General features: G+C 43.0%; 1 protein-coding gene across 4 annotated transcripts in view; it reads right to left on the bottom strand.

Annotated features, from left to right (window-relative positions):
* The window catches only part of STON2 (stonin 2), a 189,593-nt gene that overhangs the window by 115,763 nt on the left and 47,610 nt on the right, over positions 1-26,220 (bottom strand). For all 4 annotated transcript variants that reach the window (XR_009864798.1, XM_062181225.1, XM_062181224.1 and 1 more), the window contains exons 2-4: positions 23,150-23,422; positions 21,199-21,474; positions 1,566-1,757 (exon numbers count right to left, since the gene is read on the bottom strand). Coding sequence is in view for 3 of the 4 variants with exons in the window: in XM_062181225.1 (XP_062037209.1) it covers positions 1,566-1,757; positions 21,199-21,474; positions 23,150-23,237 (556 nt within the window). In the remaining variant the exon portion in view is untranslated. The remainder of the gene's footprint in view (positions 1-1,565; positions 1,758-21,198; positions 21,475-23,149; positions 23,423-26,220) is intronic.

Below are 26,220 nucleotides of genomic sequence, written 5' to 3'. Positions count from 1 at the left end.
ACGCCTCTGCCCCAGAATGGCTTAGAAAGGAGACAGGGCAAAGAGAGGCAAAGTGGGGAGACAAGCTCAGTCTCCTTCTTGATGGCTTTAGCTGCTGCATGCGACTTTCCATCCACAAGATGCTCCCCATGGTAGAAATGCAGTTGTGGGGATGTACACAAGGGTACTTCAAAATGTTTGTGGGAAAATGGAATGAGGGGCTAGCGCTGTGGCGTAGTGGGAAGAGCTGCCGCCTGCAGTGCCGGCATCCCATATGGGCACCGGTTTGAGACTGGGCTGCTCCTCTTCCAATCCAGCTCTCTGCTATAGCCTGGAAAAGCAGTGGAAGATGGCCCAAGTGCTTGGGTCCCTGCACCCGCGTGGGAGACTCGGAAGAAGCTCCTGGCTTCTGGCTTCAGATGGGCATAGCTCCAGCTGTTGCAGCCAATTGGAGAGTGAACCAGAGGATGGAAGACCTCTCTCTCTCTCTGCCTCTCCTTCCCTCTCTATGTAACTCTTTCAAGTAAATAAATAAATCTTGAAAAAAGAAAAATGGAATGAAAGATAACTTTATGTTGGCACGATTTTTTCCCGTGAAAACAGAATGCCATAAAGATCTGTGGCTTGTGAAGAGAGAGATGGCTCTGAATGAGGATTCTCTGCAATATTATCAACTATCAACCAATCCTGCCCAAACCCTTTAGAATATAGGAGGGATCCACCCCTCTTTACACTTGGAGGACCCCACAGCACACAGCATGAGGGCAAATGTTATCCCGACTAGAAAAACAATCTGGGGACAAAACTCCCCGACAACAGTTTGGAAAAGGTAAAACAAATGCAGTGGACACACTGGATACTTTCCTCCACAGAGATCCCAGCAGCACCTCCATCACACTCAGTGGAAACCATCACTTAGGTCAAATAACCACAACACAAAAACATGGATCTTATCCACGACTATCCCAAACCACACCCAAAACACAGCACCTGTTGACGGACTCGTATTTCACCTGCAAAGAAAGCCAGCATTCCTATGATTATCATAAAGTTTAATCAATGAGATCGTGGGACATTATAGACCAGCAAAAAGATCACTGAAGGCACAGCAGAACCGCCATTTAAGTACAAAATGATGTGTGCGTCTGGACACATTCTCATTCCATTCCATATAACATTTATTTTTTCTCTGTTTAAATATTCCTCCCCCTTGCTGAAGAGAGAAGACGCGTGGGTGGTAGGATGAGAGAATCAGCCTTGTGCGTATTACACAGAACTCAGCAACCCAAGGAGAAAATAAGTTGACAGGGAACAGTACATGCCCCAAACCTTCAGAAAATAACACTTTAAAATGCACTGTTAAATGGCCTCTTAGTATGACTCATGTGCCAGCTAAGCAGCCAATGTGTTTGCATGTTTTTCCCACTGCAATTTCAAGCCATGCTGGACTCTAGCTTTTTGACTAGATGACTGTACCTGAACTCATTCTGCAAGCAATGCAGGCTGCAAGGAATCAAGACATTACAGAGCACCTGGGAACACCAGAAGGGATGTGCAGAGCCCTCTGGCATGGAGCTCCATCTTACCAGTCGAGTCAGCTCCAGAAGCCTTGCCGCTCGTCTGCTCCTCAGCACTGATGAGCTGTAGGTCTGTATATGAAGGACCAAAGCTAGGACTGCTAGTGTCTTCTGAATGAGTGGTCCAGCTGCTCTCGGAGGTCAGAGGACATCTGCCCAGGGAGCCGAATGAAGGGCACGTCCAGCAAGGCATAGTCAGGGCTGGGGAAAAACCAAAATCGAAGAGCATACAATATAAATAGTTGTATTTCATTTATCTTCAGTTCCTTGATGTTATCCAGATTCTAAGAAATCTCTCTTTTTTTAAGATTCACTTATTTTATTTGAAAGGCAATGCTGGAGAGAGAGAGAGAGAGAGAGAGAGAGAGAGAGAGAGAGAGAGAGAATCTTCCATCCACTGGTTCACTCCCCCAAATGGCTGCAACAGTTGGAGCCAGGTCAGGTTGAAGCCAGGAGCCAGGAGCTTCACCTGGGTTTCCCACATGAGTGCAGGGGCACAGGAACTTTCCCAGGCTCACCAGCAGGGAGCTGGATCAGAAGTGGAGCAGCTGGGACTCATTCTAGTGCCCATAAGGGATACTGGCATTGCAAGCGGCGTCTTAACCCACTACACCACAACACCGGCCCCTCTATGAAATCTGAACAGCCAGACAAGGAATATTCAGGAAGTTACAGGAAATACATATTAAGAAAAAGCTCTGCTTGGATTTCAAAAATTTTTTGCACCAAAACAAATTAATCTTTTAAATCCATTTTATCATGAACTTTTTGAAGTTCTGTCACAGAAATACAGAAAGAATCACTCATGACAAAGACAGGGCAACTGGCTGAGATCCTACGAAGAGTAAATATCAAAACTATTATTACAGCTAAGATCTCAGGACCCTCCAATCAAAGAAAAGGACTAAGAATTACTTTGGAGATCTAATATTATTTCTAAATTTAGATCTCAGCTTCATTCAAACCCAAACTATACCCTTACCCTTGAATATTCTCCAGTTTTAGTGGCACACTAATAATTCAAGAAAAACTGCTAATTCACATTGCAAAACTGGAGCCAGTCTGGGTTAAGAGATGAGTGGATCTGGGACTACATAAGTACATGCATATGACATGCCTCTGTTTGCTCTGCTTTTGACTGTAGTTAGAGATTCCAGACTGTTAAATATATAAATGGAGACTCATTAGGGCTGATGACATATATGCGATACTGTGATATGATATTTATATATATTTTGGGTTTTTGTCTATAATTCTTGGCTTCCAGCTCCAGCAATCTTGCTATTTCCTAAGTGACTAAAGCAATAAGAGTATCTTTTATTAAAGTATTTAGCCTTTAGTCCTTGGTTCCCAAAGTAGCTCTGAACAGCTTTAGAGCTGCAAAGGTGAAAGATAGTCTCTTATTTACAACATACCCTTTCAAACACATCTGAGCTAGTGTTAATGAGGCAATTTTTGGTAAGTCCTCAGGCCTAGAAACCTACAAGATGAGGGGTTCGTTGCCAAGGGAACTAGCCATGCGCTTGGCTCTGCAACTGTCCGTTCGACTCCCCAGCCCCAGCCTCCAAGTTGAGGAGAAGAGTTGCAGGTTAACTAGATCACCAGTGGCCAATGATATAATCAATCTTACCTATGTAATGACACTCCCCTAAAAGTCCTAAAAGTTCAAAAAGACTGGGAGGAGAGCGCTTTAGGATAGATGGCTTAAGCAACAGGGCTCCTGCCACCCATGGAAATCTGGACTGAGTTCCCAGCTCCTGGCTTAGGCCCAGCCCTAGCCACTGTGGGCATTTGAGGAGTGAACCAAATGATAGAAGCACATTCTCATGCTCACAATCTACTCCTCTCCTCTCTCTTTCCCTCTTAAACCAACAAAAAGTCTTAAATTATGAGAATTTTAAAAAACACAAATAAAAGATTCCTTGAGAATACCAATAGAATTGTAAAAAAAAAAAAAAACTATTGAGAGAGGTGGGTATTTAATACAGCAACTAGGACGCTGTTTTGGGATGTCTGCATCTCATATTAGAATGCCTGGGTTTGGGGCTGGTGCACAGGCAAATAAACATATTTGGGAGGTGCCAGCTTACTTACAAAATGGTAAGAGTGCAGGATCAAAAAGTCTAGTGGGGCTGGAGCTGTGGTGTAGCAGCTAAAACCGCTGCCTGCAGTGCTGGCATCCCATATGGGCGCCAGTTTGAGTCCCGGCTGCTCCTCTTCCAATCCAGCTCTCTGCTATGGCCTGGGATAGCAGTAGAAGATGCCCAAGTCCTTGGGCCCCTGCACCCATGTGGGAGACCTGGAAGAAGCTCCTGGATCCTTACTTCGGATCAGTGCAGCTCTGGCCAATTGGGGAGTGAACCAGCAGATGGAAGACCTCTCTCTGTGTCTCTCTCTCTCTCTCCTTTCTCTGTGTAACTCTTTCAAATAAATAAATAAAATCTTATAAAAAATGTTAAGAAGGCAATGAAAGGAAATAATGAATGTCCTTACACCAATACATTTGAAAACATAGATAAAATTGTAGAAATCTTAGAAAAATGTAACTTTTAAATCTCTGACTTGTTCAATAATTATGAAATAAAGTGAATCAGTACTTACAATATTCCTATAAGGGAAACATAAAACCAGTTGGTTTTAAAACTTTCTATTCTTTGTAACTTTTTTTTTAATAGCTTCCTTATTTGAAAGGCAGAGCAACAGGGAGAGGGAGAGGGGGAAGTAAAGGAAGAAGGAAAGGGAGGAATCTTCCATCCCCAAATGGCTACAACAGACAGGTCTGAGCCAGGCTGAAACCAGGAACCAGAACTCCATCCTGGCCTCCCATACAAGAGTCAGAGGCCCAAGTATTTGGACCATCTTCTGCTGCCTTCCCAGGCATATTAGCAGGAAGCTAGATCAAAAGTGGAGCAGCTGAGATTGGAACTGGTGTTCTGATAAGATATGCTGTTGTCAAGCAGTAGCTTAACCTGCAGCACCACAATACTGGGCCCTGAATTTATTTATTTGAAAGGCACAGATATCTCTCATGCTCTGGTTCACTCCCAGGTGCCTTCAACTACTGGGGCGAGGTCAGGTCAAAGCCAGGACCTGGAAACTCAATCTTTGTCTCCCCACAAGGCTGGCAGGGAACCAACTACTTGAGATTGCCTGTTATCTCCCACGGTCTACACTGGCACGAAGCTGAAATCAGGAGCTGGAGCCAGGGCTCAAACTCAGGCCTTTCAATATGATATACGGGACATGGGTACCCCAACTGGCATCTTAACCACTGTATTAAGCGCCTGCCCAGGCCAGGTGGTTTTACTGGGACGTTTTATACTTTAGTGGAAAAAATATATATTTCAATCTTCTACTAACTATTCCAGAGTACAGAAAAAGAAGGTCCATTCACCAAGTCACTTTATGAGGTTAGCATTTCCTGATACCTCAACCTGACAAAATATATTCAATTTATACTGTCTATAAGAATTATAGACTAATCTCAACCATGGAGAGACACAGGAGAATCCTGAGCAAATTATTATCAGAGAATCTAACGATTCATGAGCAGGAGAAATGAATTATGACTAGTTGAATTTACCTGGAGCAGGAGTTTGGCACAGTTAAGATGACACATTCCATACTGGAGTGCCTTGGTTTGAATACCAGCTCCACTCCCAATGCTAGCTTCCTGCAAATGTACACCCTGGGAAGTTGCAAGTAATGCCTCAATTGATTGGGCTCCTGCCACCCACATGAGAGATCCAGCCCAAAAAAAGATCATTGTGGGTATTTGGGGAGTGAACCAGTGGATGGGGAACTTCTGTTTCTCTTTCTTGCCTTTTTCAAAAAAAAATCTTTAAAAAGGGTCAGCTGTGGTGCAATGATTAAGCTGCTGCTTGGGAGCAGAAACAGGAGACCACCGAAACCTAATAGAGACAACCCCAAACCCTACAGCAGACAATGTGTGATGTCGAAAATGTTTCCTTTGAAGATTCAAACCAAGATAGGATGTTCATGATCCCCATTTCTATGCAACATCACATTTATGGCCAAAGTCTATACAATGAGAAAGTGAAAAATAAGAAGCAGGCATTTAGCCTAGTGGTTAAGATGCTCGTGTCTCTCACATCCGAGTGCCTAGGTTCAATTCCTGGCTCTAGTTCCTGATTTCAGCTCCTGCTAATGCAGACACTGGGAGGCAGTGGTGATGGCTCAAGATTGATTCTTGCCACCCACATAAAGACCTGGATTGAGCTCTCAACTCCCAGCTTCAGCCCTGGCTCAGTCCTGGTCATTGCTTGCATTTGGGGAGTGTTCCAGCAGAGGGGATATTTATCCGTCTCTTTCTCTGTGTGTCTCTGCCTATTTGCAGATGACATTTCGTGTATTACAAATAACCAAAATATACTACTGACACTTTATCAAATAACTTCAGCAAAATGATTGTGACTTAAAAATCAACATATAAAAGAGAATTGTATTTTTGAAAACCAGCAAATAATACTTCGAATAGGAACAAACAAGTTGACGTTATCTGATTGAGTTGAAGATGAAAATATTACAGAGCTCAGCAATTTCTCTCCTGCTTGTTTCTTTTTAAATAGCTGTGTGTGTGTGTGTGTGTGTTGGGGGGCAGGGGCAATCCCTTCTGCTGCTTTCACTTTCCAAATGCCTGAAATGGCTGCAGCTGTGCCCCTGGCCAAAGTAAGAGCTGGGAACTGAATCCAGGTCTCCCTTATGAGTGGCATGAACCCAATTACTTGTGTCATTGCTGCTGCTTCCCAAGGAAGATGGAGTCAGGGGCCAGAGCTGGGAATCCAGGTGTCTTCACTACTAGCCTAAACGCCCACCCGACCCCTCATATTTTTATACAAGAGAACCATTTGCACATGTTCACCAGGACCTAAATTAATAATGCTTTTATTTTATTTATTTTTTTGACAGGCAGAGTGGATAGTGAGAGAGACAGAGAGAAAGGTCTTCCTTTTTGCCGTTGGTTCACCCTCCAATGGCCGCTGTGGCCAGCGCATCTCGCTGATCCGAAGCCAGGAGCCAGGTGCTTCTCCTGGTCTCCCATGTGGGTGCAGGGCCCAAGGACTTGAGCCATCCTCCACTGCACTCCTGGGCCACAGCAGAGAGCTGGCCTGGAAGAGGGGCAACCGGGACAGAATCCGGTGCCCCGACCGGGACTAGAACCTGGTGTGCCGGAGCCACAAGGCGGAGGATTAGCCTGTTAAGCCACGGCGCCGGCCAATAATGCTTTTAGAAAAATGAAAATAATGATCATAGAAGCATGTTCTTAACTGCTGATGAGGAAAAACGACCCAATGTCCCTCAGTAACCAAATGAATAAAAACTAATACTCTGGTTTCCCTTCAGATCGTATAAATCCTTCACCTTTCACCAAATGAATAAAAACTAAATGAAAATAAGTAAAAAAAAATGAACTAAACAATAAAACCTAAATGAACCCTAGCTACAGGTACTAACATGGACAAATCTCACAAATAAGGTTGTGTTAAAGGAGCAAGTCACAAAATAAATGAGGTAGTATTTCATTCATATGAGGTTCAAAACCTGGCTAAATTAAATTACACCATTCTTGATGCATGTGTGGGGTAGGAAAGCTGTCAGGAAAAGTAATGCAGTTATTATCACAAAACTCAGGAAGGTGGTGATAGAGGACTGAGGGAAGGGAGGGAATGAAGGAGGAAGACGGGATCAGTAGGGAAACATGGAGAGCTGTTAGCTGACAACAATATGCATTCATAAAACTAGCTGACCACTGTTCTTTATAATTTAATATGCGTTTTAAGATGTTCCTTTGCATTTATTTCGTAGCTAATAAAACTTATTAAAACCACACATCAGAAAAGACTCCGATGGCTCAGAAAGGAAGCTATTATAATTATTTGTATTTTCACACTGGCTCTTTACATTCACAACGTGTCACTTGAAGGAGAAACCAAGGAAAATGCAGTGGAGAGAGGCAAAGTCCCAGAAGTCCCAGCAGCTCACAAACTATTCTCATTCGGTCTAATATACTTTATTTATTTATCAGCTTAGAGATCTCACATGAGTTATCTGATTTAGGTTCTTGGTTGAATGTCCTCAGGCCACAAGCTTAGCTGAATAGAAAGGACAGTGCTGAGCCTGGAGCAGGTTCTTCTCCTTTGATGCCAGGCCAGATAAAAGCAAGATGACGCCAGCACTGTGCCGCAGAGCCACAAACATCCAGCAGGGAACAGAGTGAAAGGAGATCGAACTCTGCCTCCCCTCCTTTCCTGAGGAAACGAGCAAGGCTCCTGCACCCACACCGCCTGCTTCACGGCATGAGCCAGCTGTACAGCCTGGGCAAGTTATTTAACCAGCTGCTCCTCCACTTTCTCAACTACAAAATGGGGCTACAAAGAACACAACCCTCAGAAGGGGACCAGGTTAGCACTGACAAAGCAGTACTAACGTGCTTAACACAAAGGAAGTATTCAGTATGGGTTAACTGGACGTGATTTTTATTTAAAGACACATTCTTATGTCCAAATGCACTTGCAGTCTCCATCACATCTCTATGTGTCCAAAGCCAAGTTCCTGTCATTCCCTCCAAACCAGCGCCTCTGTCCTTTCAGCTTTGCAAGGCTCATCCCCTCCCTTCCCTTCAGTCTTCCCTCACGTTTACCTCCCAGAAAGTCACTCCCTCGCCTTATGTAAAGTTTTGCACCCTCCTCAACACATTCCCCTCTTTTGCCTCATTTTCCTCTCCTTCCTACTTGCCACGTGACATCACAAACTTACTCTGGATCCGCTTCACTGTGGTTCTGGCATGGCAGCCCCAGCAGAGTGTGTGTCCCACATGAAGAGTATCTGGCTGTATCTATGGTGCCCCGAACAGTGACTAGTATATGGTGGGACTCACAGCAACACTGACTAAATGAATAATAAATCTATAAGTTGTCAGCTAATATAAGGATACTATGAAAAGTTTATGGAAAATGAAATTGAAAGATAAATTCATTTTGGTAGGTACAAAAGAAATTCTGAAAGCCAAGCATAGTTTTTCCATAATGTATTTTCCATATACTCTTTGAAGATCAGTGATACTATTAAAATAGTTAATACAGATTTTTTTTTCTTTTTCTCCTCTGGGATCTTGGGTAGATTAAGATGTTAAATATGAAAAGTCTTTAAAAAGTTTACAGAAAAACATTTAATATGAATAAAACTATGCATGGATTTCAAAACTCTTTTTTCCACCAAAATAAAATTCTTCTCAAGAAAAGATTTATTTATTTGAAAGGCAGAGTGACACAGACAGAGGGAACAATAGACAAAGGATGGAGGGTGGGAGGGAGGAAGATCTTCTGTCCACTGGTTCACTCTCTTAATAGCCACAACAGCCAGGGATGGGCCATGCGAAAGCCAGAAACCAGGAATTCCTCCTGGTGTCTCACATGGGTGGCAGGGGTCCAAGCACCTGGGCCATCCCCTGCTGCCTTCCCAGGTATATCAGTAGGGAGATGGATCAAAGCAGAGCAGTCAGTACAGGATGCCAGCAAGTGGCAGCTTAACCTTCTAAGCTCCAACACTGGCCCCTCAACTTACCTCTTAATTCTATTTTCCCAAAAACTTTTTAAAAGTATCCTTCTGTAAATATTTTGATGCCATATCCTTTATTTATAATTTAATGTCAACCACTGAGACTATATGATTGTTTCAAGGCTGTAAATGTGCCGTCTATGAATACAAAATAGATCTAATTCCATTCTTTGTTTGTGGCTCCCCTGCTGTTTCACAGTTGGCAACGCAAAGCAGCTGTCCCCAGCACTGGTTCAGAAAAGCTCTTGTTGGCTCCCAGAAGGTTCCGTTAGTGACAGATTGCCCAACTGTTAGGTAACCTCAACTTGGGGAAAGCAGGGATGGTGTCCAGGTTTCTCATTATTGTATTCCCAGCACCGAAATGTTTTCTGCATGAATGCTCTAGTTAATTGATGCGTGCTTGGGCAGTTTACTTTGTGTTTCACAATGCCTCACTGAGGAGCTAGCACATTCTCTGGAAGGAAAGTTCTGATAAAACATTTTAAGGACGCTTTGAGATAAACTGGGAGAATTCATCTTTGAGAACTACCTTTAAGCACAAAAAATATATAGTGGACAATCTTAAGTGTGCTTTTTACAAGTTTCCAGAAAGAAACTGTTTGTATATACATATATATGTGTGTAAGGGTATATGTTATGTGTGAATGTTATACTTGTGCATGTATAGGTTTACATGTTATGTACATGTGTATGTACCTATGCATATGGCATGTATACGCATATGGATGTAAGTATATACCAGTGTGTATCGTACTGAGTATGTAATAATGAGAAATTCTAAGCTTCTGACAATTGTTGGCTGACAAGAAGAAGGTAGGAGCCTGCGCTGTGGTGTATTGGATAAAACTGCCATCTCTGACACCAGCATCCCATGTTCTGGCTCCTCCACTTTTGATCCAGTTCCCCGCTAATGGCCTGGGGAAAGCAGGAAAGATGGCCCAAATGTATGGGCCCCCGCACCCATGCGGGAGACCTGGAAGAAGTTCCTGGCTCCTGGCTTCTGCCAAGCCCAGCCCTAGCCATTGCATCCATCTGGGGAGTGAACTAGTGGATGAAAGACCTCTGTCTGTCTCTCTCACCTCTCTCTTTAGCTATGACTTTCAAAATAAATAAGTCCTTTTTTCTTTGAAAAAAGAAAAAGGTAAGAAGCTGGCCTAATTTTCTTGTCTATTTTGCTTTCTTTTGCTTATTTTTAATAATATGCCAGCATATTATTAATCTTCTGTTTAATTTACTTTTATTTGAAAGGAAGAGATGAGAAAAAGACTAAGAGAGAATCTTCTGTCTGCTGTTTCACTCCTCAAATGCCTGTAGAGAACAAATGAGAGAAGCAAAGTCCTTTCTCGCTAGTAATCTAATACATCATCACATAATTTCAGGTAGAGACATGGACTGTGAAGAAAGTGAAACCTAAGAGAAGCCTGAGGGAAGGCACGGAATGTTCTGGGCCTTTTTGAAGAGGCATCCTGGAGCAGAGTTCTTAGCACAGAGGAGGAAGAGCCTCAGGGGAGAGGGGACAGCAATGTCAGCAACAAATCTGTCTGAAGTAGCAGAAGAGGTGAGGCTTAGAGCAGAGCAGAGGCACACAGCCCTGAGGAAGGAGGACTATGTTGACATTCATTCCTGGGAGCAGGTGTTTGGTGACCACATCCCATATCAGAGAGCCTGGGTTCAAGTCCTGCCATTGCTTCTGATTACAGCTTCACAGTACTGTGTACCCTGGGAGGCAGCAGGTGATGGCCCAAGTATCGAGTCTCTGCTACTCATAAGGGAGACCCAGATAGAGTTTCCAGGCTCATGGTTTTGGCCTGGCCCAGCCCCAGCTGTAGTGGGCATTTAGGAAGTGAATGAGAAGATGGAAGATCTCCTTCTCTCTTTCAAATAAATTTAAAACTGAATAAAAAATTTTTAAAGAATGAACTTCATTCCTGGGTACATCAACATCTGAGATGGACTCAAGAAAGGTCATTGGGTACAATTAGTTGCAGAGAAGAACAATTCAAGGTATTAAAAGAAAATAAGAGCTTCTCTGTTGAGAAGGGAAATGCATATGCATGCAGCAGGCTTTGTCTACACATGGACCAAACTATTGGGATCTTATTCTACCCCCACCCACCCCCAGGAGCCAGAATGAGCAACAGAATAGAAATGAACCCTGGGCTGGTCTCCTGGATGAACTCTCTCAGCTGTCACCCCTGCCTCCCTTTCACATGGTGAACGTCATCTCTGATCCTCACCAAACAAGTCACTCTTTCTCTGGTCCAGATAATTAGCTTCCCCAGACACAATGGGAAGGCCTTACCCCAAGCTTTTAGGGAAGACATTTGAAGCACAAGAGAATACTAGTGTTTTGCTTGGGCTTTGGGACACATGTTCCGGAAATTAAAGATTTTTTTTATGTTTGTAATTATGCATATCCTGCAGTATCTGCATAATGGGTCCAATTCAGCTCTGGCCTTGCCAAACAATCCCTGTGTCCACTAAGGAAGGTCAGTGCATATAACATGAGGAGTGAATATGAAGCCTCATGCTGATAATGGTCTTTTATTTTTTTAAATTTGGGGAATGAACTTTGCTCTTTCAGCCTGTTTGTTTGTAGGCATTTGCAAATCTATTCTTAGTGCAAACACACACACACCACACACACACACACACTTGTAAAATGCACATACTGGATAATCAATCTTTGCTCCCAAACAACCCTTATAAAGATTTTTGAGGGAGAGGTAAACTGACTGCTACATTCTTCCTGATGCACGGTGGGATTTTAAAGTCACAGCAGGCCTTACACTAGTGTACTTCAAGAAATTCATGGAAAATGGAATTCAGATAAATTTATTTTGGTGCAAAAATTTTTTTGTAATTCATGCATAGTATTTTCATAATACGTATTTTTCATGAGCTTTCTGAAGACTTCTCATGTGAGTTAGTCAAACTTTTGCAGCTAGGCAAAGTTAGGAGAAGTACTGCTAAAGCATGCAATGTGAATAAAACACCAGCTGGGTTTAGGTTCTTTTTCAAAATTTTGTTTTCAAAATTCTTATTAATTTTATTTGAAAGAGTGTAAGACAAAAAGAGAGACAAGAGACAGAAAGAGATCTCCATCTACTGGTTCACTTCTCAAATGACTGCAAAAGCCAGGGCAAGGCCAAGCTGAACCTGGAGAAAGGATCTCACATCTGAGTCTCTCACGTGGGTGGCAGGAACCCAAGTACTTATCACCTATCCCCCCCAGGATCTTCATTAACAGGAAGCTGAAATTTGAAGCAGAGCTGGGAATCCCAAACCAAGGCATTCTGATAAATGAGATGCAGGCATCCCCACATAGCATCTTAATCACTGCACAAAATGCCTACCTTTAAAAAATATTTCTTTAGTGAATAATACGAAGTACCAATTTTGATTTGAATAGACTCACTAGAAGATTGCCTTTTTCACATATTAGCTCTGCTCATGGCTTAGCAAGATATCTAAGCACCTAGTTCAAGGTTCAGCAAACAAATATCCAGTTAAATTACCTGATATTTTCCACTGTATAACTTTAGATGTTTACATCTTCAAATTAGAGATATGAACAGTGTTCTCATGGCTAATTTCATTATTAGCTTTAAGTATTTGACATTTAAGGTCCCAACAAAAGTATTTCTTTTTAAAAAATTCTTGAAATTATTTTTGTTTTACTTGAAAGGTAGAGAGACAGAGACAGAGAAGTAGACAGAGAGAACTTTCATCTGCTGGTTTACTCTCTCAATGACCACAACAGCCAGAGGTAGGCCAGGTCAAAGCCAGGAGCCAAGAACTTTATCCAGGTCTCCTACATCAGTAGCAGGGACCCAAATATTTGAGACATAACCTGCTGCGCCCAGGATCACATTAACAGGAAGCTAGATCAGAAGCAAAGTAGCGTGGACTTGAACCAGGCACTTCAATATAATGCCCTGTGTGGGTGCAGACTGTTGAAATCTTTACTTAGTATATACTAACTTGATCTTCTGTATATAAAGAATTGAAAATTACTCTTGATAAAGAATGGGTTGGGAGAAGGAGTGGGAGATGGGATGGTTGCGGATGGGAGGGAGGTTACAGGGGGAAAGCCACTATAATCCAAAAGTTGTACTTTGGAAATTTATATTTATTAAATAAAAGTTAAAAAAATAATAAAGCCATCATGCCAAACACTTACCACTCAACACTAATCTTTCTGAAGGGAAGAGATACCAAGATGGCCTGACTCAAAGTGGCTTTATTAAATCAAAGAGATAAAAGTCTACATTTAGCATCTACCAAATTTCAAATGGAGGAAATACGTTCCACAAAAGGTTCAAAGGGAATTATCTTTATTCCCAGTATCCCCAGATCCAAATATTTGACACCAGCTCTCTGTTCCATGTATGTGGCTCTAAAAAGTCTTCTGTCCCTCTTATTTTATCACATTTTTCTTTTTTTTTTTTTTTTAATATTAGTAAGTGCTTTCCTTCCTTCCTTCCTTCCTTCACTTCCAATCCCATCCTAGTTGGAGTCCAAAGGAAAAGTATCATCTTGATGGATGTAAGCATTTCTGGAGTGGCTTTCCTGACCAGCTATTGCTCCTGGTTATCCAGTCACCCTTGGGATGCTTAGCATATAGTAAAACAAGTAACCAGGTCACCAGTGTGGGGACTAACAACTCCTTGGTTTCGCTAGGCTTCGCACTGCAGCTTCTGGCCATTTAAATGCCATAAAAATAAGAGATTTGCCACTAATTACAGTCTCTTTGTCCCCAACTCCACTGTGCCTAAGGCCTCCTTGCATTTTAATTAGGGCAAATAGTGCATCCCCATTCCAGGCTGAAATCCAAGGCTCCCGTGGCTTTATTCTTAGGTGGCACAGCTTAAAAGATAGGCTGTTTTCTTTTTTGCGCTTTATTCTCCAGAAAAACTTCAAAGAGTGGAGGAAAGAGAACTGGAGAATGGGAAATGAGCAACCTAGATATCATGTCTCCCTCAGAGTGCCGCTTGTGTGTGTATTCCTAACTTCTCTTTGCAAGCTAGGACTTTCAGGTTTGGAATGGCTGGCTAAGTGAGGCTTCACTCTGCGTTCCGGAAATCAAAACCAGGAGCAGCAATCATGAGGTTCATGTCTGCTCTGCCTCACTCCCTCCCTGATTTTCCTTAGCACAAGATCATGACCTTCTCACCAAAGGGTATCCAGAGAGGTTGCACAGGACATTGTCCCTTTTCCTGACTCAGAAAGACATTTGTTCAGGGTATTTAATAGAAGCAAATAGGACATAAGGAATAAAATGGGAAGAAACTGAAAACTGCAACTATGGATCACACGAAAGAGTCCGTTGGCTCTAGTGATAATGTTATGATAGGAAAGGTGGGTTAAGCCAAAAATTAAGTTTCCAGGGCTCCATTCTTTAGGATGAACTTAGCAACCTGCAAGCATGGAGACGTACTTAGGTATACCACACTTCTTGGGAGATTCCAAATGTTTGCACATTTAAATACAACACATCAAACATCTCTCTTGCCCCAGTTCCACTTCATTCATGTGTTATCCATATTAAAAGTGTTTGCTTGATATACATGGGTAGAGAAATAGCAAAGATAGCAAAAATCTGGTGGGCCAGCGCTGTGATGTAGCGCGTGAAGCCGCAGCCTATGGTGCCAGCATCCTATGTGGGCACCGGTTTGGGTCCCAGATGCTCCACTTCCAATTCAGCTCTCTGCTTTGGCCTGAGAAAGCAGTGGAAGATGGCCAAAGTCCTTGGGCCCCTGCACCTGTGTGTGAGACCCAGAAGAGGCTCCTGGCTCCTGACTTTGGATCAGCACAGGTCCAGCCATTGCGGCCAACTGATGAGTGACCCAGTGGATGGAAGACCTCTCTCTCTCTGCCTCTCCTTCTCTCTGTGTGTAACTCTTTCAAATAGACAGATTAAAAAAAAAAAAATAGATCTAGGATCTGATTGATGGAAATTAATAAACTAAGAAAAGTACTATTTAGAATGGATGTTTTAGTTTGCACAGGTTTTAGCTCCCCAAACTCACATAAACTTTTAAACCCCAAGGTTCTTATGTTAACAGTTGGTGGATTAAGGGTAGGGAGTGGATCTAAAGATGGCATATAGAAGTGGGTCTAGCAGGAGATCTTTAGGTCATTGAGAGCTTGCCCTGGAAAGACAGTGCTCCAGAGAATGTTGGATACATAAACCAAGCATGGTGCCTTTGTCTCTCTCTGTTTCCTGTCTCACCATGAGATCATCCATCCACCACTCTCCTGCCTTATCAGATGCCTAAATCAACGAGTCACTGATCTTAGGTTATTAACCTCCAAAACTGAATGCCAAGATAAACCGTCTTCCCTAGGTTTCTCCTCTCACGAACTTTAGCTAAAGCAACAGAAAGCTGACCCCAAAAAAAAAAAAAAAAAAAACGAGTAGATAAATGAGAAATTGATGGACAAGTCATTTGTATGTTATTATATTCGATTAAAAACCAGATAGTTGCTCTTTTTATATAAATTGGCCACCTACACAAGAGGGTTTTCCATGTGAGTACCACTGATCTACGACAAAACAGTAAGAGCTCTGGCAAGTCTCAGAGGTAAATGATCACTAAGAACAAAATACCTTAAATTCTGACTTTAATTCTTCACAGGAAGTAAGAATAGATGCACCTGGCTCTAAAACAAACCTCACAGGCAAGCAATTCTCCTGACATCCGCTTCTTCATTTGCTTCCTTAAAATCAGCTCCGAATTCTCAGCTACCATAAGATGGAATACATGAAAAAAAGACACGCTGTAGCTGGAAGGCGATCAGCTGGAGGCAGAGAGGGAAATCACAGGAGCAAGCTGGCTCTGGTTTCCTACTCAAGGGCCCAGATGCAGCTCAATGGATTTGTGGTAAATTCTGAGCACTAAGTTATGTCTTTGAATATCTACATCAAGCAGAACCACAAAAAGAAGAGCTTAGTAAATATTGGGTGACTCAATGAATAAATTATAAAGTACTTATAAGGTCAGGAGATGAAGCACAGGGCTAGCATATATCTGCTTAACAAATAGTCTCCAGTGTATCACTGCTGGCCCCCTAACCCAAACTGACTCATTCTCAGCCACAGGCAAATGGTTCCATTTTAAGATTTTAGAGATTAGTGTATTGGTTTCTTGTGGATGCTGTAACAAATCACCACAAACTTGGTTGTAGAAAACAATGGTGATTTATTCTCTCCCTGTTCTGGGGGCCAGATGTAAGCAATCAGAATCACTGCTAAAATCAAGATGTCAGAAGGACCACCCTCTCGCCAGAGGCACTAGGGGACAATCTGGTCCTTGTCTCTTCCAGCCTCTGGTGGCTGCCTGTGTTTTTCAGTTGTGGCTTCATCACTAGAGCATTCAAAGTTGGCATCTTCAAATCTCTTTCTGTTCCATCTGGACACTGCCATGTCCTCTGTGTGGGCAAAATCTCCCTCCGTTCCCCTTTGACAAAGACACTTGTGACTACACTCAAGGCCTGCATAGATAATCAAGAATTATCCCTCATCTCACAATCCCGAACTTCATCACACATACAAAGATTATTTTTCCAAATAAGGTAATACAGGCTTCAGGGACTAGGAACCGATGCCTCTGGGAGCCATTATTCAGTTTACTACACCATAAAAACTGAGTATTACTGAACAATTAGAGCAGGCAGCAATATTACAAGAAATCCTACATACTCTATCATAGTGAGGCATTTTGCTGCAAAGATTTGTGTTTGTTTTTTTTTTTTTTAAAGATTTATTTATTTACTTGAAAGTCAGAGTTACACAGAGAGAGGAGAGGCAGAGAGAGAAAGAGAGGTCTTCCATCCGATGGTTCACTCCCCAATTAGCCACAACGGCCAGAACTGCGCCGATCGGAAGCCAGGAGCCAGGAGCTTCTTCCAGGTCTCCCATGCGGGTGCAGGGGCCCAAGGACTTGGACCATCTTCTACTGCTATCCCAGGCCATAGCAGAGAGCTGGATAGGAAGTGGAGCAGTCAGGACTCAAACCGGTGCCCATATGGGATGCCGGTGCTTCAGGCCAGGATGTTAACCCACTGCGCCACAGTGCTGGCCCCAAAGATTTGTGTTATATCTGTGTAATGCCTGCAGTTGCATGTGTGATACTAGGTCAGCATTGTAAGGCCGCCACAAAACACACCAAATACCAGAGTAAGGGATATAGTTTATTGGGGGAGACCCAACAGACCAGAGGGAAAGAGCGAAGAAGGAAAAGAGGGAGAAGAGAACGTAAGAGAGAGATCAAGAGGCAGACAGAGAGACAGGAGATCAGGAGACAAAGAGAAAGAGAGAGAGAGACTTGTGGCTTCCAGCAGTGGCGGTGGGGGCTACAGCCTAGGATGGTGTTAGGATATAGATCGTGCCATAGATAACACTGCGCCATTTTACTAACAAGCATATGTATCCAAACATTTTGAATTTAAATTAAAATCTCAGCTGTCCAACAGCCTCCAGGAATGGAACAACTATTGTGAGGAGTCAAATGGGCTAACAGGCAGTTAGGGTGGTTGTTAGTAAAATGGCATGGTCTTATCTGTGGCGCCATCTTAGGCTCTGGCCAGGCTGCCATTTTGTACCATGTTTCATTCTAAACCCAGCCAGGTTTACTAGCCCAATCACAAGCATCAGCCCCATCCCCACCCTAAGGGATTTGCTGCTCCCACTTTCCTACCTCTGCAAAGCTGTTTTCCCAGTACAGGCGGCTGTTTCTCCTGCACAGGAAGGCACCCTGTTGGGTCCCCAACCAGGCAACAAACCTTTTCCCTTACTCCAACGTTTGGTGTGTTTTGCAAATGCCAATGCAATGACAAAGGCAAAGAACACCTTAGGTTATGACAATAATTTTGACCCCACAAACCAGTGAAAAAGTCTCAGAAAACCCCATTGGTCAATAAATCACTTCAAAAACTGTTGTATTCAAGAATAAAGTTTTAGCAACATGTCAAGGTCATGATTAATAACAAGCTAAGGTGCTCCATAAGATGGGAGCAACATGATGATGGGCAATCCCAAACTGTTTTTGTAAAATAAGTGGTGAAGAGTTGAAGCAAATCAAACCATCTACTTTATAATCAGCTTTGAGCAATAAGGAAGTCTTTGGGGCTAAAGGTAAGGTATGAATGAAATCAGTGACCTAGAGGTCAGGGCAACTGAGTAGACAAAGACCATCCCACTAACCCCTCCCCTAATAGAGAGCAGAAGACACTTGGAGTGGCAGCAGCACTAGGAAGAATAAAGCAAACAGAACCAGCACAGTCCTTGGCTAGTTCAAGGTCCTGGGGCTTCCTGTCCAGCATAGAAACTCTCTCCTGTCATCTCCTAGCATGCAACCTTGGGCAAATTCCTAAATCACCTTTTGTTTCAGTCTCTCTCACAATGTGTAATATGGATATATTATTGATAGCTTCTTCTATGACTGTATTAAGGAGTATATGAAATGTTATAGCCAAAGCACTGACAATGGTGCCTAAGAAAGCGAGTATTCAGGGCCCAGCACTGTCGCATGGCAGTTAAAGCCACCACTTACAGTGCCAGCAACCCATATGGGCGCCAGTTCAAGGCCCAGCTGCTCTACTTCCAATCTAGCTCTCTGCTATGGCCTGGGAAAGCGATAGAGGATAGCCCAAATCCTTGGGCCCCTGCATCCGCATGGGAGACCCAGAGAAAGCTCCCAGCTTGTAGCTTTGGATCAGCGCAGCTCCGGCTGTTGCGGCCAGTTGGGAAGTGAACCAGCAGATAGAGGATCAATCTCTCCCTCTCCCTCTCCTTCTCTCTGTAACTCTGACTTTAAAATAAATAAATCTTTAAAAAAAAGAAAAGAAAATGAGTATTCAGTAAATGTATCTTATTTTAAAAAAGTACCTTAAACTGGCTAATTTATAAACACAAGTTTACTACTCACAGTTCTGGAAGATGGGATCAAGACCAAGGCACCACCAGACCTGCTGTCTGCTGATGGCCTGTTCTTTATGGACAGCTCCTTCTAGCTGTGTCCTCACATGGTACAGAATAGGCAAGCAAGCTCCCACCAGTCTCTCTTACAAAGGCACTAATTCCATTCACCAGGGCTCTAGTCACCTCCTATCTCCTAATATCAACACATTGAGGATTCAATTTCAACATGAATTTTGGAGGAGCACAAACATTCACACCACAGCACCAGTGTTCAGTAATATTTTCCCATCATGTATAAATGGTTAGCCAAGTGCCCTGTCAGCCAGTGGGTGCTCAGCAAGAGTTACTGCTTCCCTTTCCAGCCAGACTGGGAAGCCTGTATGCACCTGTCAGTTTATCCATGGTGCTTTGAATGTCATGGCTGTCTCACCAGTAATCCACAGACAGGGACTGGTGTTGTGGCACAGCAGGTAAAATGCTGCTGCCTGCATTGCCAGCTTCCCACATGGGTACTGGTTCAAGTCCCAGCTACTCCACTTCCCATTCAGTTCCCTGCTAACAGCCTAGGAAAAGCAGCAGCAAATGGCCCAAGTGCTTGGGTCCCTGCCACCCTTGTAGGAGACTCAGAGGAAGCTTCTGGCTCCTGGCTCCTGGCTTCAGCCTGGCCCAGCACTGGCCATTGCAGCCAGTGGGGAATGAACTAGAGGGTGGAAAATATCTCTTTCTCTTTCTATGAAACTCTGACTTTCAAAAAAATATATAAACAAATCTTTAAAAAAATAATCATTACAGAGAACTTGATGCTTAAATATGCAAAAGTATACATAAATGTGTAAACTATTGTATAGGAAAGAAAATGTTTGTTATATGGTAGAATCATGTTTTATATCTTCTAAGAACTTTTTCTGTCTTTTTGGTGTCAAAAATGTGTTTGAAAAGAAGGACTCATTTTTAAAAAGTAGAACTTGCAAAATATTCAACCCAACAACAGAAAACACCAGTTCTGCTTTTTGTTAGTCTCTATGGTAGACAGAATAACCCTGCCCCAAAATGGCCAGACTCTAATCCCCAGGCTTGTGAATATGTCCCTTTTCATGGCAAAGAAGACTCTGTGCATGCAATTATGTTACAGACCTTAAGATAGGTACATTACCCAGGGGGGCCCAATGGAATCACAAACATCCTTACAAATAGAAAAGCAAGGTGGAAGAAGTCAAAGATGTCACTTCAAAAAAAAGGCACAGAGATGATACATTCCTGACTTAGGAGGTGGAGCAATGGGCCATGTGCTAAGGAATGTGGGAGGCCTAGAAGCTGGAAAGCATCAGGGAACACACTCTCCCCTACAGCCTCCAGAAAGGAATGCTGTACTGCATTTGATTTTAACCCAATGACATCCACGTTGGAAGTGTGAAATACAGAACTGTAAGATGATAAATTCATGCATTTAAGCCACTAAGTTTGTGCTGATTTGTTACAGCAGCAAGCAGAAAATAAATAGGTGTGAGGTCCCAAAGGTTATCCAATTACCTTTTTGCTGTGACTTAAGTACACAACAAAGTAAGTGGCTGGGTCATCAGTGTGGGGAATAACAATTTGTATGATTTCCCTAAACCCCCCAGTATTGCTTCTGGCCATTAAAATGCCATAAAACAAGAGACTTCTCATTAACAGCTATCTCCATTCTTGAAGACTTGGATCCACGAGCTCTGGAACATGAAGACATCTATGTTTAACAAGTTTCTCTATTTGATGACTCTAATATTTAGAGATGGTCAGTGGCCCCCACTTTGAGAGACACTTATGTCTACATATAAGGAGCTTACAGTTTAGGTCCTGGGTAAACAGAATTCCAATCCCTACTAGATAAATATATGTGCATTCTTCCAAAGACAAGTCAACAGCCAGGGATGAGAGTAAAAAGTTACAAATGACCCTGGACCTATAAATGCATTTATATGCTAATGTGCACAAGAGCCAATTGTAAAATTAAAGAGCGAGACCTCTGCCTGCTCTGTCCTATGTGGCTGGTAGCTCAGAGTTCGGGACAGAACCCTGGCAGCCCTGTACACCCCGTACAGAGAAGCAGTTCTGTCGAGCTTGTTCCCAAGTTGAACCCTTAGCTTCCCACTACCTCACCTGTTTCTCTATGAGGTGGTGACGTGTTGGCCCAGGCTGTGTCATCTTCAAATTGAACCCAGTTGCTGATGGCTGAAGCCAGGTCAGATGGGGGCCGCTCGGGAGTGCCAGGAGAGGAGGCCACTTCGGAAATGAGGCCCATTTTTTCAGAGGAGTCATCTTGCTCGGAGTGGGAAAGGTCCTGGGAGCCTGCATCCACTGCGTGGTTCTCCCCGGAGGAGCTCTCGGACGGGTCTGAGGAAGATGACAATCTCGGGAGGTGCTCATCAGTGCCCCCTGAAAGAGACACCAGACACCACCATGAAGTAAAGAGAGTCACTCTTCAGAACTGCCCCATGGAGGTGAAAAACAAAGGACAGGTTAGGATGATTCCAGGACCCACCATCGCAGTGGGTGGGGGAGAAGAGAAGAAAACAGCCACACCCACCTACCAATATGCTAAAGGATTATTTCTGAATGTGTGAAAACTAGAAACTTGGGGCACGCACTGTGGCATATCAGGCTAAGATGCCACCTGCGGCACTGGCATCCCATATGGGTGCAGCTCAAATCCTGGCTGCTCCACTTCCGATACAGCTCCCTGCTGATGGCCTGGGAAAGCAGAAGATGGCACAAGTGCTTGGGCCCCTGTGGGAGACTTGGAAGAAGCTCCTAGCTCCTGGTTTCAGATTGGCCCAGCTCCAGCTGTTGTGGCCATTTGGGGAGTGAACTACTGGATGGAAGACCTCTCTCTCTCTCTCTGTCTTTAACTCTCTCTCTCAAATAAATCTTTAAAGAAAAGAAAACGAAACTAGAAACTGGGGCCGGCGTTGTGTTGTGGTGAGGTGCTACCTGCTGTGACGCTGGCATCCCATATGAGTGCCCATTCAAGTCCCTGTAGACTAACGATTTCCAGGTGTGATAAATGAAAGCAGGATGATTTTAAGTCGGCACTAGCAGACACAGAACAGAATCAACTACAAATAGCTCCTGGATCCCATCTTGATCTTCATCCCCGAAGTCAATATATTTATCATCCCTGTGACCAGGAATGACAGCACTGAGATCTCTGTCATGTGCCAGGCACTGCTCTAAGCACATTAAGTGCATGATTCACTTAATGGTCACAAGAAACCATGAGGTAGGGACTGCGATGACCTGTATTGTACCAGGTATTAAAGTTATGCACAGGGGGTCATTGCTGTGGTGCAGCAGGTAAAGCTGCTACCTGCAGGGCCGGCATCCCATATGGGTGCAGGTTCAACCCAGCTCCACTTCCGGTCCAGCTCTCTGCTATGGCCTGAGAAAGCAGTAGAAGATGGCCCAAGTCCTTGGGCCCCTGCATCCGTGTGGGAGGCTTGGAAGAAGTTCCTGGCTCCTGGCTTCGGATAGGCTCAGCTCTAGCTGTTGCGGCCATTTGGGGAGTGAACCAGCAGATGGAAGACACCACTCTTTCTCTCTGCCTCTGCCTCTCTGTAACTCTGCCTTTCAAATAAATAAATAAATCTTAAAAAAAAAAAAAAAAAAAAAAAAAAACCTGCAGAGATGTCAAATAAATATCTACCCAAGGATGCAGCACACCACACATCTGTGATGAGGCCAGGATTTGAGCTTAAGTGATAGGGCTCTAGAGTCTATCATTTTTAATAACCACACTTTAAAAACTGAGAAAATCCAAATTGCTGGAGGAAGTAACAAGCAAAAAAGCTGATAGTGAGGTACTTCTTGTAACTATGAAGATTATGCTTCTTGGAAGAGCCAAAGAACTTTTGTTGTTTCCCGGCCTTTTCTTAGGGCCCCAAGTTTCCTAAGATGCTTCCTCTAAGCTTCTAACTAGAAGAACCCGTGCATCTGAACTGGCTCTTTTTTTGGATATTAAGATTCCACTGAAGATTGCTCAAGTATAAGACATAACAGACAGATATGGTTCAGTGTCAATCTCATCACATTAGGAAATGGAAAGACTCCTTACCCTTGGAAGGGACATTGAAGAGTGGCTCTTCATTGAAGGAGACCCAGTCTGACTGGTGGGTAGCTATCACATGGTCCAAGGTCGTCATGCTAGGACACTGACCATCATCACACTGCAGACCTCAGGTACACCCCAGGGTGATGGGGTGGAGTGGGGATAGAGCAGCACGATGGACTTGGGCTCAGGGTCTGTGACAAGGATCTTGCCAGGGTCAGAAGTTAGAATGGAGACAGATCAACCTTCTTGCCTTTGGTTAACCTACCAAGCAAAAATCTGTTTAAAAAAAAAAAAAGAAATTTAAAAGGACAATCATTATATTATATGCGAAACACATAAACTTAGGGCTTTTAGCACTGCCCACAAAGAGGTCTGAGGTGGTTTCCAACTTGCCTTAGTTCTCTCTGCTTCTGCCATGCCCCCATTTTTTATCTTCCTTTGGCATGAAATATTTACATCTAGCATCAAGATCTCTGAACAAACCTTCGCATCAGACTTACAAATATCACACAAATTTTTGCAATTATATTTCCTCATTTCCCCAATTATTATATTTCAAAATGGCATTATCAATAATACAGCACTATCCTTATAAAACAAATATTAAAACTTTTCCACAAAGTGCTTTCACTTCCTTCTACTGGCTGGTGAAATAAAAGCATGTTCTTTCCTATTAATTCAGTGCAGTTTCTTGCCTGAGGCAGGTAACTCTCTGCAAGCCTGATTTAAGTTTTTGGCAGAAATCCAATTATCTCCAGATGGAACTACCAAGTATGGTATACAAATTAAGAAAAAGAGAAATGGAGTCATCTCCTTCATTTCGAGTAAGTGGATAGGGAAGATTTGCTTTAGTGAAAAATCTACATTAAAGAAAACACATTTCAGCCTAAGCCGATTTTAGTTAGTATATAAAGGTCTAACCTTTACTCACATTGCAATTATGCCATATGTATATAGAAGGAATCGCGTCTTGGCCCTTTGGCTAAGATCAAGTGTATATCGAGGGATACTTAATTGTCTTATAATTGTTTATGCTCTTAAGGTATTTTTACAACTTGAATCTAGCTCTTAATTTTATAATGAATTAATAAAATCTGAATTAATGCAAAATTAATGTGCTTCCACAAAAGAACTACTCTCTGCTTTGAGCAATATCAGTTCCTATTAATTGAATATTTACAATGTTCAGATAGTTTCTAGGACAACTTAACTCATAGCACTCCAACTGGTACACAATAAAAAAGAAAATGTTGAAGAAATTTCACCATAGGTTATTATCTGCTGTAAATAATCTATACTAGGGAAAATTAGATTAGGAACATTTAATAGGATTTGGTTTTTTTGGTAATTATCTTTGTTGCATGATACTTCCTAAAAGCAACTGTATATAGAAATTATAACTTTTAGGAACACATTTTGATACAATTCTTCATTTTAGTTGAGTAGGAAAAATAGTGCTATAATTTTTTTTATAGATAAAGAAATCTAGGATGAAAAAAAGTTAGCTGACTCTTCCGACACTTTCAGTGTTACCAAGCCCTTCTTGGTAGCCAAGGTTCCTAAAACGCTGCCTGCAGGCTTCTGAGGGAAAGAACTGAAGCATCTCAGCATGGTGACCGATTGACTTATTTTCTCTAGAAGAGCCCACATGAAAAATGACCAAGTAGAAGCCATAAACAAGCAGATGCACCAAGCAAGGAAGTAATAGACCGACCTCTGGAACTCAGGTTTTCTGAAACTAAAACACTCCAACCTTTGGGTCAAAGCCACAGAAAAAAGCACACAGGTATATTCAAATATAGACAATCAATCAACTCAAGTACTGCACAAACATCAGTTATAATGAAACTACAATGAAATAGGCCAGGAAACTCCCCAGGTGGAAAACTGCCAGAATACCCAAGCTGTAGAGGATGCAAAGCCCAGAAATGCCTTCTCCAAGTCCCTCTTGAGATCCTTACCTACCACAGGACCAGCAGTGTGTAAACAGCCAGGTCTCCTAAACCAGATCTTACCAGAAAGCAATATGGGGTCATAGACCCAAACAGCCGACTCCCACAGGCTCCTGTCTATGGAGCTTTTTCAAGCCCTGGCAAACAGTGTCACTCGGTGTGGTAATGGCTGCAGGCCAAGATAAGGCAGCAAAATTGAAGAGTCAGAGTTCTCTTCTCACAACAGCAGCAGCAACATGTACACCGGGCCTCCCTGCTCCGCCCTCTCTAACAGAAAGCCACAACACAAGTCTGTGTGCTGACACACGCAGCGTCACAACTCAATGGCAGAAAACATTCTGCTGACCTCGTGATGACGAACCCAGCAAAATTCATGGGTAAGTGGGTGGGAGAGGGAATAGGGCAGGAAGAGAATGAAAAGGTAAAGGTGATGGGAAAATACCTAGAAATAGTCCAGCTTCCAAATCTTACAGCTGAGAACACTGGAGCCCAGGAAGTTCAATGTAACAACAGAGACTGAGAGTCCCAGAGCTAGGCTGTCTGAATTTGAGCCCTCTACAGTCTTGGATGCATAACTTGTCCCCTCTATCTCAGTTCACCCATGGACAGCAAGAACAACAAAACTTATAATTCTAAGGATTAGAGAACATAAACCAAGTACTTAGCATTGGGCATAACAAATCCTTTGTAATAAAGACAAGAAGAACAGCAGGTAACCTCATAGAGGGCTTCTTCTGTGCCAACACCATTCCAAACTCTTTATAAAAGCCTTCACCATCACAGCTTCTGTGGCCAAATGACTGGCCCAAGGTTGCACAGCTTGTTGGTGAAGTCCTGTGACTAGAATGTAAATTTCATGAAACCACCCATTTCTGTCATTTACACCTTCTGGTTTTAGTGATTTGCCTTTTCAGTCATTGTTAGGGCAATTGAGATGCTAGGTGGAGTCAAGTGCTCAAAAGACTGATTCTGAAACCTTCTCCTTATAGAAACAGATATATTCTGGCTGAGGAATCAGTACCCATTATTAAGAAACTGAATGAGGCCAGCGCTGTGGCTCTATAGGCTAATCCTCTGCCTGCGGCGCCAGCACTCCAGGTTCTAGTCCCAGTTGGGGCACCG

This window comes from Lepus europaeus, chromosome 22 (assembly GCF_033115175.1).
Source record: "Lepus europaeus isolate LE1 chromosome 22, mLepTim1.pri, whole genome shotgun sequence".
NCBI classification, from domain to species: domain Eukaryota; kingdom Metazoa; phylum Chordata; class Mammalia; order Lagomorpha; family Leporidae; genus Lepus; species Lepus europaeus.
Note: the sequence above shows the minus strand (reverse complement) of the source record. Positions and strands in the feature narration are given on the sequence as shown.